At 50.6% G+C, this 15,216-nt stretch overlaps 1 protein-coding gene across 5 annotated transcripts; it reads left to right on the top strand.

Moving 5' to 3' along the window:
* The first annotated feature begins 1,598 nt into the window (after window positions 1-1,598).
* On the top strand, window positions 1,599-14,010 carry LOC144490082 (speedy protein 1-A-like). 5 transcript variants are annotated; one of them, XM_078207888.1, is made up of 5 exons: window positions 1,599-1,935; window positions 6,378-6,463; window positions 7,873-8,044; window positions 10,870-11,152; window positions 13,648-14,010. In XM_078207888.1, the coding sequence occupies exons 1-5, from the start codon at window positions 1,906-1,908 to the stop codon at window positions 13,707-13,709; spliced, it is 633 nt and encodes a 210-aa protein (XP_078064014.1). In that variant the 5' UTR covers window positions 1,599-1,905; the 3' UTR covers window positions 13,710-14,010. The 5 variants fall into 5 exon arrangements, with proteins under 5 accessions (XP_078064014.1, XP_078064016.1, XP_078064015.1 ...); XM_078207890.1 differs by having other exon boundaries at window positions 1,762-1,935; window positions 13,656-14,010; XM_078207889.1 differs by having other exon boundaries at window positions 1,875-2,008; window positions 13,656-14,010.
* The last annotated feature ends 1,206 nt before the right edge of the window (window positions 14,011-15,216 follow it).

The raw sequence follows: 15,216 nt of genomic DNA, 5'->3' as shown, positions 1-15,216 counted from the left end.
GTTGGATTTCTTTTTACCTGGGTTTTTGCACCCTGTAATTTTGACCTCCACTTTGATGCGTTTAATCAAATTTTAACCAATGGGCAAGTACTCAGTCTGGTTTGGGATGGAGCGAGGAGGGGCTGGAAAAGGTAGAAGATAAACTTGCGTTTATAGTTCAAATGTTTGGGGTGTGTGTACCTACCTAGATCTTACCCTCCCGTGCGTGTACCTACCTAGATCTTGCCCTCCCGTGTGTGTACCTACCTAGATCTTGCCCTCCCGTGTGTGTACCTACCTAGATCTTGCCCTCCCGTGTGTGTACCTACCTAGATCTTGCCCTCCCGTGTGTGTACCTACCTAGATCTTGCCCTCCCGTGTGTGTACCTACCTAGATCTTGCCCTCCCGTGTGTGTACCTACCTAGATCTTGCCCTCCCGTGTGTGTACCTATCTAGATCTTGCCCTCCCGTGTGTGTACCTATCTAGATCTTGCCCTCCCGTGTGTGTACCTGCCTAGATCTTGCCCTCCCGTGTGTGTACCTGCCTAGATCTTGCCCTCCCGTTTGTGTACCTGCCTAGATCTTGCCCTCCCGTGTGTGTACCTACCTAGATCTTGCCCTCCCGTGTGTGTACCTGCCTAGATCTTGCCCTCCCGTGTGTGTACCTACCTAGATCTTGCCCTCCCGTGCGTGTACCTACCTAGATCTTGCCCTCCCGTGCGTCTTCAATGTTCCAATATATGCTGCAGAGGGCCTGAAAATGTGCCATGAGTTAAGAATGGAAAGGCTGAGTTTGTGTCTCACTCTTGAGTTTATTTTTTATTTGTTCATGGGATGTGGGCATCCCAGCAGTTATTGTTCACCCCTGAGGGCAGTTGAGAGTCAACCACATTGCTGTGGCTCTGGAGTCACATGTAGGCCAGACCGGGGTAAGGACGGCAGATTTCCTTCCCTAAAGGGAACCAGATGGGGTTTTTTTTACGACAATTGTTTCCTGGTCATCAGTAGACTTTGCGTTCCAGATTTTTATTGAATTCAAATTGCACCATCTGCTGTGGCGGGATTTGAACCCGGGTCCCCCAGAGTATTACCCTGGGGTCTCTGGATTACTAGTCCAGCGATGTTATCACTATGCCGCTGCCTCCCCTAACCATAGTTTAAAGTGTATTTATTAGTGTCACAAGTCGGCTTGCATTCGCGCTGCAGTGAAGTTACTGTGAAAATCCCCGAGTCGCCCACACTCCGGCGCCTGTTCGGGTTACACTGAGGGAGGATTTAGCACGGACAATGCACCCTAAGCAACACGTCTTTCGGACTGTGGGAGGAAACCGGAGCACCCGGAGGAAACCCACACAGACGCGGGGGGGGGGGGGGGGGGGGGGGGGGGAAACGGGCAAACTCCGCACAGACAGTGACCCAAGCCGGGAATCGAACCTGGGCAAACTCCGCACAGACAGTGACCCAAGCCGGGAATCGAACCTGGGCAAACTCCGCACAGACAGTGACCCAAGCCGGGAATCGAACCTGGGCCCCTGGCGCCGGGAGGCAGCAGTTTAAATAGAACTTCAAGCCGTCAAAGGGTTTGAAACTGTTGGCTTCTGACTTTCCACAGTCCTTCACGTGATGTGGATGCTGAAAGGAAGCTTGCCTGTTTTTTTTTTTCCTCCTGCTTCTGTCCACTTCCTGAACTGACAGACTCTGATGTCATACCTCCTTTTTACCCTGGTGAATTTGATCAGCTTGACTATCCTGTGTCCAGCAGTGACCTTTTTTTTTGTTCTGGGACTGTGTAACCTGCAGTGTTTGTGAAATGTTGAGCCAGCTAACTGGATTCCCGCCCTAACAAATCTCTAATTTGGCCCTTCCGTCCAACCTGATCTTGGGTGTCTCTTGCAGATGACGAGGTGATTCAGGACTTTCTGTGGATGGACAGTTGTTGCCGAGTTGCCGACAAGGTATTTGGGAAGGGTTACCACTCGGAGAGCTTTTGGGATGCTGCGGGAATTGAAGAAGACCAGGTGTACCCCTGTAAGACAGTCTTGAGACCAGGAGGAGCGTGGACGCAAGGCGGAATTTACCCTCCCTCGCCACTACAATCCTCACTCTAGCTCTGATTGATTTGTGTGGTGGGGGAGGGGAGGGGGGTTTTCGGGTCATTTCGTTCCATGACCTGAGAGTTTTCGGATGCCAGTTGGCACGAATTAAGTAATTACTGCGGATGCCGGAGCCTGGAACCACGGGAGAAAACGGCTGGAATCTCGGCAGGCCTGGCAGCATCTGCAAGGAGAGGAAAGAGCTGACGTTTCGAGTCCCGATGACCCTTTTGTCAAAGCTCAACAAAGCTTTGACAAAAGGGTCATCTGGACTCGACGTCCGCTCTTTTCTCTCCTTGCAGAATGCTGCCAGACCCCCTGAGAGTTTCCAGCATTTTCCCCCTCGGCTGCATGAATTAAGTCTTTGTGTGTGTGTGTATCCAGTTGCAGTAACCCTTGTGTTGGAGCACCCATTGCGTCAGCAAGCTGGTAGCTAACGGTCCCAGTCAGTTGTGGGTGGGTACGATGACCGAATAGCTGAGCTCTGGTCTCGTGGGTGAGTGGGTGCAACCGGCTGGTGTTCTCGCTGAGTCACACTGATCCTAATCGGACCACCGAACAGAAATCACCTGATGACTGCAGGAAGGTGAAGGGGTTGTCGCCATGCAGTCTCAGGCTGTCGGGTCCGGTGACTTGGAGCTCTTGTGACAAACCAGTTGTACCACATTCTCTCTCTCTCTCTCTCTCTCTCTCTCTCAAAGCGTGACAGTGCATTTATAGCAACGTAGAAGGCAGGAGGAGGCCATTCGGCCCCTTTTGAGCCCGCTCCCCCATTCATCACCACCATGGCTGATCGTCCAACTCAGTAGCCTAACCCCGCTTTCTGCCCCCCGTAACCTTCGATCCCGTTCGCCCCCAAGTGCTCTATCCAGCCGCCTCGTCAATACAATATCACCCAGGTTTGAAATGGGTTTTTATTATTCATTCGTGGGCACCAGTACGGGAGTTAACCACGCAATCTTTATTTGCAACAGATCCACCAGAGCTCGAGCGTCCCTTCGAGAGCCCTCCGAATCTACCTACGCAAGATTGATATGAGCAAGAATTTCCAAAATCATTTATAAAAAAAAAAAAAAATTTCTTTCATGGGATGTGGGAGGGGGGGGAATTGCTCAGCAAGGATCAGCATTTCAGCAGGCCTGGCAGCATCTGTAAGGAGAGAGAAGAACTGACCTTTCGAGTCCAGATGACCCTTTTGTCAGCCCTTTTCTCTCCTCACAGATGGTGCCAGACCTGCTGAGATTTTCCAGCATTTTCTCTCTGTTTTCGATTCCAGCATCCGCAGTAATTTTGCTCCTTATTAAGGTCCAACATTTGTTCCCTATCCTTAATTGCCCACTTGAACTGAGCATTGGCTGAACCTGAATTTAAATTCCACCAGCCACGACTGGTGGCGGGGCAGGGGGTGGAGGGGAGCCAGCTAGGATTTGGAAGCTCGCTCTCGCCTGATTTTTGAATTTGATTTATTCTTGTCACGTGTATTATCATACAGCGAAAAGTACTGTTTCTTGCGCGCTATACAGACAAAGCATACCGTTCCTAGAGAAGGAAAGGAGAGGGTGCAGAATGTAGTGTTACAGTCACAGCTCGGGTGTAGAGAAAGATCAACTTAGTGCGAGGTAGGTCCGTTCAAAAGTCTGACGGCAGCAGGGAAGAAGCTGTTCTTGAGTCGGTCGGTGCGTGACCTCAGACCTTTGTATCTTTTTCCCGACGGAAGGATGTCCGGGGTGCGTGGGGTCCTTGATTTATGCTGGCTGCTTTTCCCCGAGGCAGCGGGAAGCGTCGATGGAGTCAGTGGATGGGAGGCTGACCTCTCATTCAACAATTTCTCCTTTTAATTCATCTCGCTTCCTCCAGCTAAAAGCTAGCTTCCAAATCCTATTGTGATTAGCCTAAAGTTGACTTGAGGTCAAGTGGTGTGACTGTGCATGTGTGTGCTGCTACAGAGTTGGCTGTGCGTGTGACTGGTGGTGTAGAGGGACTTTATCTTTCTAGCACCCACGCACTCTATCTCAAAGCTGTCCTTGTCCCCAGTTTCATTTCATTCTTCCCCTCATCTGGCACTTTAACAGGAAGCTTTTATGTTTCTCTTCCTTTTCAATGTCAAGGAATGCAATCTCCAACAACTCTCCATCCTCTTTCCTCTTGTCCAGTCCTTTCTCTCATCCACGTTCTTCCGATGCCCTACGCCACATCAACAACTCCCAGTTGCTCCCTGACCCCAAACCACTGTATCCTCGCCATGGGATATGTCTGATCCCTTCACACCTCCACTGCCCACCAGGATGGCCTCCAAACTCTTTGCTTCTTCTTCCTCGAACAGAGATCTCAACAATCCACCATCACTCTCCTCCATCTGGCTGAACATGTTCTCTCACTCAACAATTGCCCCTTGAACTTGTCTTGCTTCCTCCAAATAAAAGGTGTGGCTATGGGTCCCGGTTATGCCTGTCTCATTACAGGGTATGTGGAGCATTCCCTGTTCCAGTCCTTCTCCCACTCTCTTTCCCCCCCCCCAACTCTTTCGTTGACCGATTATTTCCATGCGGCTTCATGCTCTTGTCTGGGCCGGGAAAAGTTTTATCAATTTGGCTTCCAGTTTCCACCCCTCCATCACCTTTTTACATGGTCCATCTCTGACATAAAAGCAAATTACTGCGGACGCTGGAATCTGAAACCAAAAGAGAAAATGCTGGAAAATCTCAGCAGGCCTGGCAGCATCTGTGAGGAGAGAAAAGAGCTGACGTTTCGAGTCCAGGCGACCCTTTGACAAAGGGTCATCTGGACTCAAAACGTCAGCTCTTTTTTTCTCCTCACAGATGCTGCCAGACCTGCTGAGATTTTCCAGCGTTTTCTCTTTTGGTCCATCACTGACACTTCCCTTCTTTGACCTCTGTGTCTCTTCTTTTCTGGTGATAGACTGTCCAACAGGGTCCATCACAAGCCCGCCGACTTGCACAGCTACCTTGACTACAGCTCTTCGCACCCCACATCCTGTAAGGACTCCATCCCATTCTCTCAGTCCCTTCGCCTCCGCCGCATCTCTTCTGATGATGCCACTTTCCATCATGGCGCTGCCAATATGGTCTTCCTCCTTCCTCAATCGTGGTTTTCCATTCCACTGTGGTTGACAGGGCCCAACCCCTGGGCCCACTGCTCCCACCCCCCTCCCCACCCCTCCCTCCCAGAACCAGGGTTAGGGTCCCCCTTGTCCTCGCACCCTCACCAGCCTCCACATTCAAAGGCTCATCCTCTGCCAAATCCGGTACGATGCTGCCACTCGACACGTCTTCCCCCTCACTCTCTCTCCCTGTCAGCGTTCCGCAGGGGCCGTTCCCTCTGGGACACCCTGGTCCACTCCTCCGCCATCACCCCCAACACCTCACCCCCTGCACACGGCACCTTCCCACGCAATCGCAGAAGGTGTAACACCTGCCCCTTCACCTCCTGCCTCCCAGGGCCCAAGCACACTGCTGGCTTCACCTGCACCCCCTTCAACCTGGTCTCCATCACCTCCATCAACCTGGGTCTATTGCATTCGCTGCTCCCAGTGCGGTCTACTCCACATTCGGAGAGACCCAACGCAGACTGGGTGACCACTTCACTGAATACCTTCGCCTGCAAGTGGGACCCAGACCTCCCTGCCGCTTGCCACTTCAACACCACCCTGCTCTCCTGTCCACATGCCCATCCTCGGTCTCTTGCAATGTTCCAGTAAAGCCCGACGCAAACTAGAGAAACAGCACCTCATCTTCCGACTGGGCGCTTCCGGACTGAACATTTCAACAACTTCAGAGCAAGAACTCCTCCACCTCCCCTCCGTTTATTTTATTTCATCTCTCCTTTTCATTGTTATGACTTTTTTTTACTTTTCCACTTCCAATATCTAGCTTTTCCATCTTGTTTCCTCACCACCCCCCACCCTGGGCCATCTGCCACATTCCTTACACTCTGCGCCTTTGTCCTGCCACTTACACATTCCGATCTCTTAATGGACGCTATTAGCACCATTCCTAGCCTTTATCACTGCCATTTACCTTCCCTTGGTCCTCATTCCTATCAATTACCGCCTCCCCACCACCCTCAACAGTATTAATCCAGGTGGGTTTTTCCTCACCTTCAGCTCTGACGAAGGGTTGCCCAGACTCCCCAAGCGTTGGTTCTATTCCCTCTCCTGTCAGACCCGCTGAGATTCTCCAGTATTTTCTGTTTGTGTTGCTGAGCTTGTAACCTGGGAGTCTGCGATGCGCGTTGTGAGGCGGGTTGAGTGAAGCGATTCTCTGAACTCTCCACTTTCTTTCCAGTATTTACTGGCCATGGTCCTGACTTACTTCAAACGCGCGGAACTTCACACGAGCGAGTACTCCAGGCTGAACTTCTTCCTGGCTCTGTAAGTACATATCTCCGAAACACGGCAGTCAACCACCCGTTGGACTCGGCAGCGCACGGAAGAGAGACTCTTTGATTCACGTCTCAAAAAAAAAGGTCCCAACCCAAGTTGGTCGGCGCAACATCGAGGGCCAAAGGGCCTGTACTGCGCTGTTATGTTCTAAGTCCTGCTCTCAATGGACTTGTCTTCAGAAGGTCTGCCAACAGTGTAGGAAACGGGTGCAGGAATTCCCTCAAACCTACCAATCCCCCCCACAATTGTTTGTTCCACTGTGTCTTTGGTTCTCATCGGCAGATCCAGGCTCACGAGGTCCGATGGTCCCTTAGTGCGAATGCAGCAGGTACAGTGGACAGGGGCTGGATCCCGTTGTTGGCGAGAGGCTTGGGAATCGAGCCCGTGGCCAACCCTGGAGGGAGGGAGGGTGGCAGGGGAAGAGAGAGAGGGGGGGGGCAAAAGGCAGCGGCTTGCCTTGGGATTCCCTGAGTTGCTTTTCTGATGTGCCATGTGAAGGAGGTATTTGTGCTGAAGCTGCGGGCGGGCAGAGTGGTTAGCACCGCTGCCCCTCACAGCGCCAGTGACCCGGGTTCAATTCCGGCCTCTGGTTACTGTGCGTGTGTGGAGTTTACACGCTCACCCCTGTCTGCATGGGTTTCCTCCGGGTGCTCCAGTTTCCTCCCACACTCCAAAGATGTGTAGGTCAGATGGATTGGCCATGCTAAATTGCCCCTTGGTGTCCAAAGATGTGCCGGCTAGGTGGATTGGCCATGCTAAATTGCCCCTTGGTGTCCATAGATGTGTGTGTTAGGTGGATTGGCCATGCTAAATTGCCCCTTGGTGTCCAAAGATGTGCCGGCTAAGTGGATTGGCCATGCTAAATTGTCCCTTAGTGTCCAAAGATGTGTGTGTTAGGTGGATTGGCCATGCTAAATTGCCCCTTGGTGTCCAAAGATGTGCCGGTTAGGTGGATTGGCCATGCTAAGTTGTCCCGGGGTATTAGTAAATAGGTTGGGATACGGGGATAGGGGCTGGGTGGGATTCTTGTAGGTGCAGGTCCAATGGGCCAAACGGCCACCTCCTGCACTGCAGAGATTCTTTGATCCCACTTTGAGCATGGTGTCCCGGATACAAAGAACAATGCAGCACAGGAACAGGCCCTACGGCCCTCCAAGCCCGCGCCGCTCCCTGGTCCAGACTAGACCATTCTTTTGTATCCCTCCATTCCCACTCCGTGAGAAAAGCTCATTACAATGGACCTTAAATACTCGAGTGGGGGATTAATCAGACACCTCGTCCAAAGAGTAGAGAAGATGCGCCGAATGGCTGGCGCCTCCCGTGACACGTTGAACCTGTGCGCAATCCCCTGACAGGGTTAACCGGCAGCCAGTCTTTATTGTCGCTTGTTCCCGCAGGTATCTGGCCAATGACATGGAAGAGGATGAAGAGCAGTACAAGTATGAAATATTCCCATGGGCGCTGGGCAACAACTGGCGGAAGCTGGTCCCAAACTTCCTGAAACTCCGGCTCGACCTCTGGGCGCAGATGAATTACAGGGCGGCCGTGAGCCGCTGTTGCTGTGAGGAGGTAACGTGCTGGGCTTAATATTGTAACTTCAGGGCAAGATCGTAAGACATGGGCACAGAATTAGGCCACTCGGCCCATCGAGTCTGCTCCGCCATTCAATCATGGCTGATATTTTTCTCATCCCCATTCTCCTACCTTTTCCCCATAACCCCTGTCCCCTTATTAATCAAGAACCTATCTATCTCTGTCTTAAAGACACTCAGTGACCCGGCCTCCTCTGTGGCAAAGAGTTCCACCGATTCTGGAATACTGATTGGAATACTGTGTGCAATTCTGGTCATCCTATTATAGAAAGGTTCACCAGGTTGATGCCGGAGATGAGGGGTGTAGCTTATGAGGAGAGATGAAACAGGTTGGGTCTGTACTCGTTGGAGTTTAGAAGGATGAGGGGTGATCTTATAGAGACATATAAGATAATGAAGGGGCTGGATAGGGTAGAGGTGGAGAGATTCTTTCCACTTAGAAGGGAAACCAGAACTAGAGGGCACAGCCTCAAAATAAGGGGGGGGGCCGGTTCAGAACAGAGTTGAGGGGGAACTTCTTCTCTCAGAGGGTAGTGAATCTCTGGAATTCTCTGCCCATTGAAGTGGTGGAGGCTACCTCGTTGAATATGTTTAAATCACGGGTAGATAGTTTTCTGATCGATAAGGGAATTAGGGGATATGGGGAGCAGGCGGGTAAGTGGAACTGATTCGCTTCAGATCAGCCATGATCTTGTTGAATGGCGGGGCAGGCTCGAAGGGCCAGATGGCCTACTCCTGCTCCTATTTCTTATGTTCTTATGAAAGGATATTATTAAACTAGAAAGAGTGCAGAAAAGATTTACTAGGTTGCTACCGGGACTTGATGGTTTGATAAGGAGAGGCTGGATAGACTGGGACTTTTTTCTCTGGAGCGTAGGAGGCTGAGGGGTGACCTTATAGAGGTCTATAAAATAATGAGGGGCACAGGTCAGCTAGATCAGTGGTTCCCAAAGGGTGCGGCGTGTCACACTGGTGCGGCGAGAGAGGATGGCCAGTGTGGCGGGAAGATTCAAGGACAATCAAAAAAACATTTAAACAAGGTTTAAACAAGCATTGTTTTATACTTTCTGGATGTCTCATGATATTATAAAGCAGTTGTGTTCTATGTTATGAATCAAGCACTGCTCGGAGTTGGGTTTTTTTTGTTTTTGAATGCATTTCTTATCAATAAAACATTCGGTGTGGCGCGAGCAAATTTTTATTCCAAAAGTGCGGCCCAGTGAAAAAAAGTTTGGGAACCATTGAGCTAGATAGTCAATATCTTTTCCCAAAGGTAGGGGAGTCGAAAACTAGAGGGCAAAGGTTTAAGGGGAGAGATACAAAAGTGTCCAGAGGGGCAATTTTTTTCAGAGGGTGGTGAGTGTCTGGGACGAGCTGCCAGAGGTAGTAGTAGAGGCGGGTACAATTTTGGCTTTTAAAAAGCATTTAGACAGTTACATGGGTACGATGGGTATAGAGGGATATGGGCCAAATGCGGGCAATTGGGATTAGCTTAGGGGTTTTAAAAAAGAGAGGGCGGCATGGACAAGTTGGGCCGAAGGGCCTGTTTCCATGCTGTAAACCTCTATGACTCAATTCACCACCCTCTGGCTGGAGAAATTCCTCCTCAGCTCTGTTTTAAAGGATCGTCCCTTCAGCCTGAGGTTGTGCCCTCTGGTTCTAGTTTTTCCCACCAGTGGAAACTTCCCCTCCGCGTCCACTCTATCCCAGGCCTCGCCGTATCCTGTAAGTTTCAATAAGATCCCCCCCTCATCCTTCTAAACTCCCAACGAGCACCGACCCAGAGTCCTCAACCATTCCTCATAGCGCAAGCTCTTCATTCCAGGGATCATTCTTGTAGCGTGTCAGCTTGCTGGTAGCTAGCTGACTCTCGGTCAGGAGAATGCCAGAGGACAAGTAGAACTTGTTTTGTTTTTATTTGGTGTGTGTGTGATCCAATTTGATATCTCAGCAACATCCTGGTCACGAGTGTGGTGAAATAATTCTGTCCACACACACGCACTGGCCTTGACTCAGCATTTGCTGATTTTTTCCCCCTTGTAAAGCTTGTGGAGTCAAACCTACGTCACCATCCCCCCCCGCCACATGGACACACCCCACCCCAGCCCCAAGCTGGCACCTTGACTGAAGGAAGCCCTCCTGTGTTAAGGGACCTGGCTGTTGGGGTGAGGGGGGGTTTATAAAATGGCACGTGGTATTACCCCCATCAACAGGGATTGGGGATCTAATTAAATGCACGTATTCAGGAGGTGGAGAAGGAGATGGCCTAGTGGTATTATCGCTAGACTATTAATTGAGAAACTCAGCTAATGTTCTGGGGGACCCGGGTTCGAATCCCGCCCACGGCAGATGGTGGAATCTGAATTCAATATAAAATATCTGGAATTAAGAATCTACTGATGAGCCATTGTGGGAAAAACCCATCTGGTTCCCTTTAGGGAAGGAAATCTGCTGTCCTTACCCCGGTCTGGCCTACATGTGACTCCAGAGCCACAGCCAATGTGGTTGACTCTCAACTGTCCTCTGAGCAAGGGGGACTAGGGATGGGCAATAAATGCTGGGCCCAGCCAGCGACACCCATGGCCCATGAATGAATAAACACAAGAATTTACACTCGGCTGTCCTGCGGCGGCAGGTGGGGGCAGAGGAGGAGAGACTGTTACAAGGAACAGCAGGAGCCAGTGTGGGTTTACAAAGCTTGGAATGTTGGTTACTTCAATCGGCGAGTTTATGCGGGGTGTCTAAATCGTTTGTTTTTCCCTTAGCGGTTGTTTTTTTCCCCCCCCCCCCCATTTGCTCCAGGTGATTGCCACAATTCCGTGCCATTATATCTGGCACAGAGACCGCCCAGCTCACCACAGCGGTGCAGTGAGGAGCTACCTGCAGACAGAAATAGTACCATACCCGCAGGGGCCAAGCGGAACACCCCCCTACTGCACCCTCTGTAATCGCTACAGGTGCTACTTGGACCTCGATTCGGATTCTTCCTCCTCCTCCCCGGACGACTCTGTCCTGTTGGATAGTGACTGGCCCCAAGATCTGTTGATACTGTCACCAGCTGTACTGATAGACCATGGAATAGAAGGTATGGACTCTGTTTTATGTTTATTTATTCGCGTCGCATTAACACTGCAATGAAGTTACTGTGAAAAAACCCCCCCTCGTTGCCACACTCCGGCCCCTGTTCGGGTTACATTGAGGGAGAATTTAGCACGACCAATTCACCCTAACCTGCACATCTTTCGGACTGTGGGAGGAAACCGGAGCACCCGGAGGAAACCCACGCAGACACGGGGAGAACGTGCAGACTCCACACAGACAGTGACCCAAGCCGGGAATCGAACCCGGGTCCCTGGCGCTGTGAGGCAGCAGCGCTAACCCACTGTGCTACCGTGCCGCAGTGTAGGGGGGAGGGTGTTTATATACAAGGAAGCTCCTCCTTTATGGTCCACACACCTGGATCAGACTGAACGCCAGCACTTGTGGAGGTTTCCAGTTTACTGAGGGCGAATGGGGATGTTCGAGGTGCCAGGTAACGTGGAGTGTGCAATCGGCCAAATATGCTCAGTTATGTGACGTTTCCAGTGATCTACTAGATTCCAGACTGTGACTTGGTTCTTTTAGTCTGAGATCCTCCCCCTCGTTCATCTGAACTTCAGTGAAAACAGTCCTAACGCCACCACTGACACTCCCTCTATCTTGTGCTCCATGACCTCTTTGTTAACTCTCTCCCAGCTGTTCTAAACTTTCTATTTTTGTTCCACCTTCACCCTCCTCCTGAGCTTTGAAGAAGTGTCTCTCAGACCTGAGATGTTAGCTGTTTATGTCTGTCTCCAATACTGCCAGTACTGCTTGAGTTTTTTGCCCCCCCACCCCCCTCCCGCTGCCCAGCATTTTCTGGTGGGGGGGGGGGTTATTTTGGGGACCCAGAGTAACGCTCTAGGGAGCTGTGTTCGAATCCCGCCACAGCAGACGGGGAAACTTGAAAAAGATCGGTGAGCACAGTGGTTAGCACTGCTGCCTCTCAACGCCAGGGACCCAGGGTTCGATTCCTGGCTGTGTGGAGTTTAAATGTTCTCCTCGTGTCTGCGTGGGTTTCCTCCGAGTGCTCCGGTTTCCTCCCACACTCCAAAGATGTGCTGGTTAGGTGGATTGGCCATGGTAAAATGTGTGTGGCTAAGAGGATAGGGTGGGATGGTGGATCTGGGTAAGATGCTCTTTTGGAGAGTCGGTGCAGACTCGATGGGCCGAATGGCCTCCTCTGCACTGTAGGGATGCTACAGTTCCCTGAACTGACTTGACCTCTCGTGGTAGTACTTTTTAAAAATGCACCAACTGCCAATCCCTCCACTTAAGGGAGTTCTTGGGTTGGCCTGTGTAACTGGGCCACTGTCCAACCTTTCTCATCCCTTCCTGTTCCATCATTGATAAAATATTCCTCAATCTTGCTCTTCCTCCTGTTTGACTGACAGGAGATTCTGCATTTTTTTTCCCCTTTCTTTCCTCCCCATATTGTAACTGCAGAGTTTCCCGCATCCCCAGTCTTGTAAATGTTTACACTTCCAAAACCCAACCTTGATGACTCTTTGATTTGCTGCGTCTTTGTTTTGGGTTGGTGTCGGATTCTGTTTCCTGGACACAGTGTGTCATAAGAACATGGATCAGGAGTTGGCCATCTGGCCCCTCGAGCCTGCTCCGCCATTCAATAAGATCATGGCTGATCTTTTCGTGGACTCAGCTTCACTTACCCGCCCGCTCACCATAACCCTTAATTCCTTCACTGTTCAAAATATTTATCCATCCTTGCCTTAAAAAACATTCAACGAGGTAGCCTCAACTGCTTCACTGGGCAGGGAATTCCACAGATTCACAGAGTAAAGTTTATTTATTAGTCACAAATAGGCTTACAGTAACACCGCAATAAAGTTACTATGAAAATCCCCTAGTCGCCACATTCCAATGCCTGTTCGGGTACACTGAGGGAGAATTTAGCACGGTCAATGGACCTAACCAGCACGTCTTTCAGAATGTGGGAGGAAACCCGTGCAGACATGGGGGGGGGGGGTTTCCGTGCAGACATGGGGGGGGGGGGGGAGAGAAAGTGCAGACTCCGCACAGACAATGACCCAAGCCAGGAATTGAATCCGGGTGCCTGGAGCTGTGAGGTAGCAGTGCGAACCACTGTGCTACCCTAACCCTTTGGGTGAAGAAGTTTCTCCTCAACTCAGTCCTAAATCTGCTCCCCCTTATTTTGAGGCTATGCCCCCTAGTTCTAGTTTCACCCGCCAGTGGAAACAACCTCCCTGCTTCTATCTTATCTATTCCCTTCATAATCTTATGTTTCTATAAGATCGCCCCCTCATTCTTCTGAATTCCAATGAGTATAGTCCCTGTCTACTCAGTCTCGCCTCATAAGCCAACCCTCTCAACTCCAGAATCAACCTAGTGAATCTCCTCTGCAGTGTCAGTATGGAGCCAGTTGGGAGTGAGAATTTCCAAGGTGCGCTGCCCAAAGGGACTAGGAAACCTCTTGACGGCGAGAGGGCAGTGTGGAGTAGTGTTGACTTGTGTTTCTGTTAGCCCTACAGGAAGCTTTGGTGGGTTCCCAGCCTGATGGACAAGACTACAGCTGGTGTATGTAACGACCAAGCGCCCCTCTACATCCGGACCTTTTTCCTAGTTTGTCCTGACACTGAAGCAAGCACTGACGTTTCTATTATCTAACCCGGTTCGCCATTATTCTTACAAATGATCTGATGCACTTTATGATTTGGTTTTCTCCCCCCGCCCCCTTGTGAGACGGAGGGCAGGAAGGGAGTTGTTCCAACTGAACTTTAAAGAGTTACGCTCAAATGTTCGAAGACATTTGTTTGCGATTTGTACGTATATTTATTGCTGTGTAAGTAACAAATTGTATAGAATAAATATTGGCATATGAATGCATCGTGACTGTCTTGTCAACATCATGGCTTCCGCTATAGAATCCTCATGGAATTCCTACAGTGCAGAAGGAGGCCATTCAGCCCATCAAATCTGCACCGAACACACTCCCACCCATCCCCATAACCCCATGCATTTACCCTAGCTAGTCTCCCTGACACTAAGGGGCAATTTAGCATGTCCAATCCTCCTAACCCGCACATCTATGGAACAAAGAACATTACAGCACAGGAACAGGCCCTTCGGCCCTCCAAGCCTGCACCGACCATGCTGCCCCGACTGAACTAAAACCCCCAACGCTTCCGGGGACCATATCCCTCTATTCCCATCCTATTCAAGTATTTGTCAAGATGCCCCTTAAAAATCACTATTGTCTCTGCTTCCACTACCTCCCCCGGCAGCGAGTTCCAGGCACCCACCACCCTCTGTTTTAAAAAAACAAAATCTGCCTCGTACATTTCCTTTAAACCTTGCCCCTCGCACCTTAAACCTGTGCCCCTCTAGTAATTGACTCTTCCACCCAAGGAAAAAGCTTCTGACTATCCACTCTGTCCATGCCTCTCATAATCTTGTAGACTCTTCCCCCCCCCCCCCCCCCCCCCCCCCCCCACCAAACCTCTCTCGCTCCAGTGAGAACAAATCAAGTTTCTCCAACCTCTCCTCATAACTGATGCCCTCCATACCAGGCAACATCCTGGTAAATCTTTTCTGTACCCTCTCCAAAGCCTCCACATCCTTCTGGTAGTGTGGCGACCAGAATTGAACATTATATTCCAAGTGCGGCCTAACTAAGGCTCTATAAAGCTGCAACATGATCTGCCAATTTTTAAACTCAGTACCCCGGCTGATGAAGGCAAGCATGCCGTATGCCTTCTTGACTACCTTCTCCACCTTCATTGGCCTGTGTACCTGTACACCCAGCTCCCTCTGCCTATCAATACTCTTAAGGGTTCTGCCATTTACTGTATATGGACTGTGGGAGGAAACCGGAGCACCCAGAGGAAACCCACACAGATACGGGGAGAACGTGCAAACTCCCCACAGACTGTGACCCAAGGCCGGAATCGAACCCGGGTCTCTGGCGCTGTGAGTTTGTTTACTTGGTTTGGTTTGACCTAAAAAGAGGGCAGCAGTGCCAACTACTGTGCCACCGCATTCGGTGATCGAAGTGGGATTAATCAAATCCTGATATGAGGTTGCGGTGTTGTA

This window comes from Mustelus asterias, unplaced genomic scaffold, assembly GCF_964213995.1.
Source record: "Mustelus asterias unplaced genomic scaffold, sMusAst1.hap1.1 HAP1_SCAFFOLD_2851, whole genome shotgun sequence".
Classification (NCBI taxonomy): Eukaryota; Metazoa; Chordata; class Chondrichthyes; order Carcharhiniformes; family Triakidae; genus Mustelus; species Mustelus asterias.
This window is presented reverse-complemented; position numbering and strand designations above follow the sequence as displayed.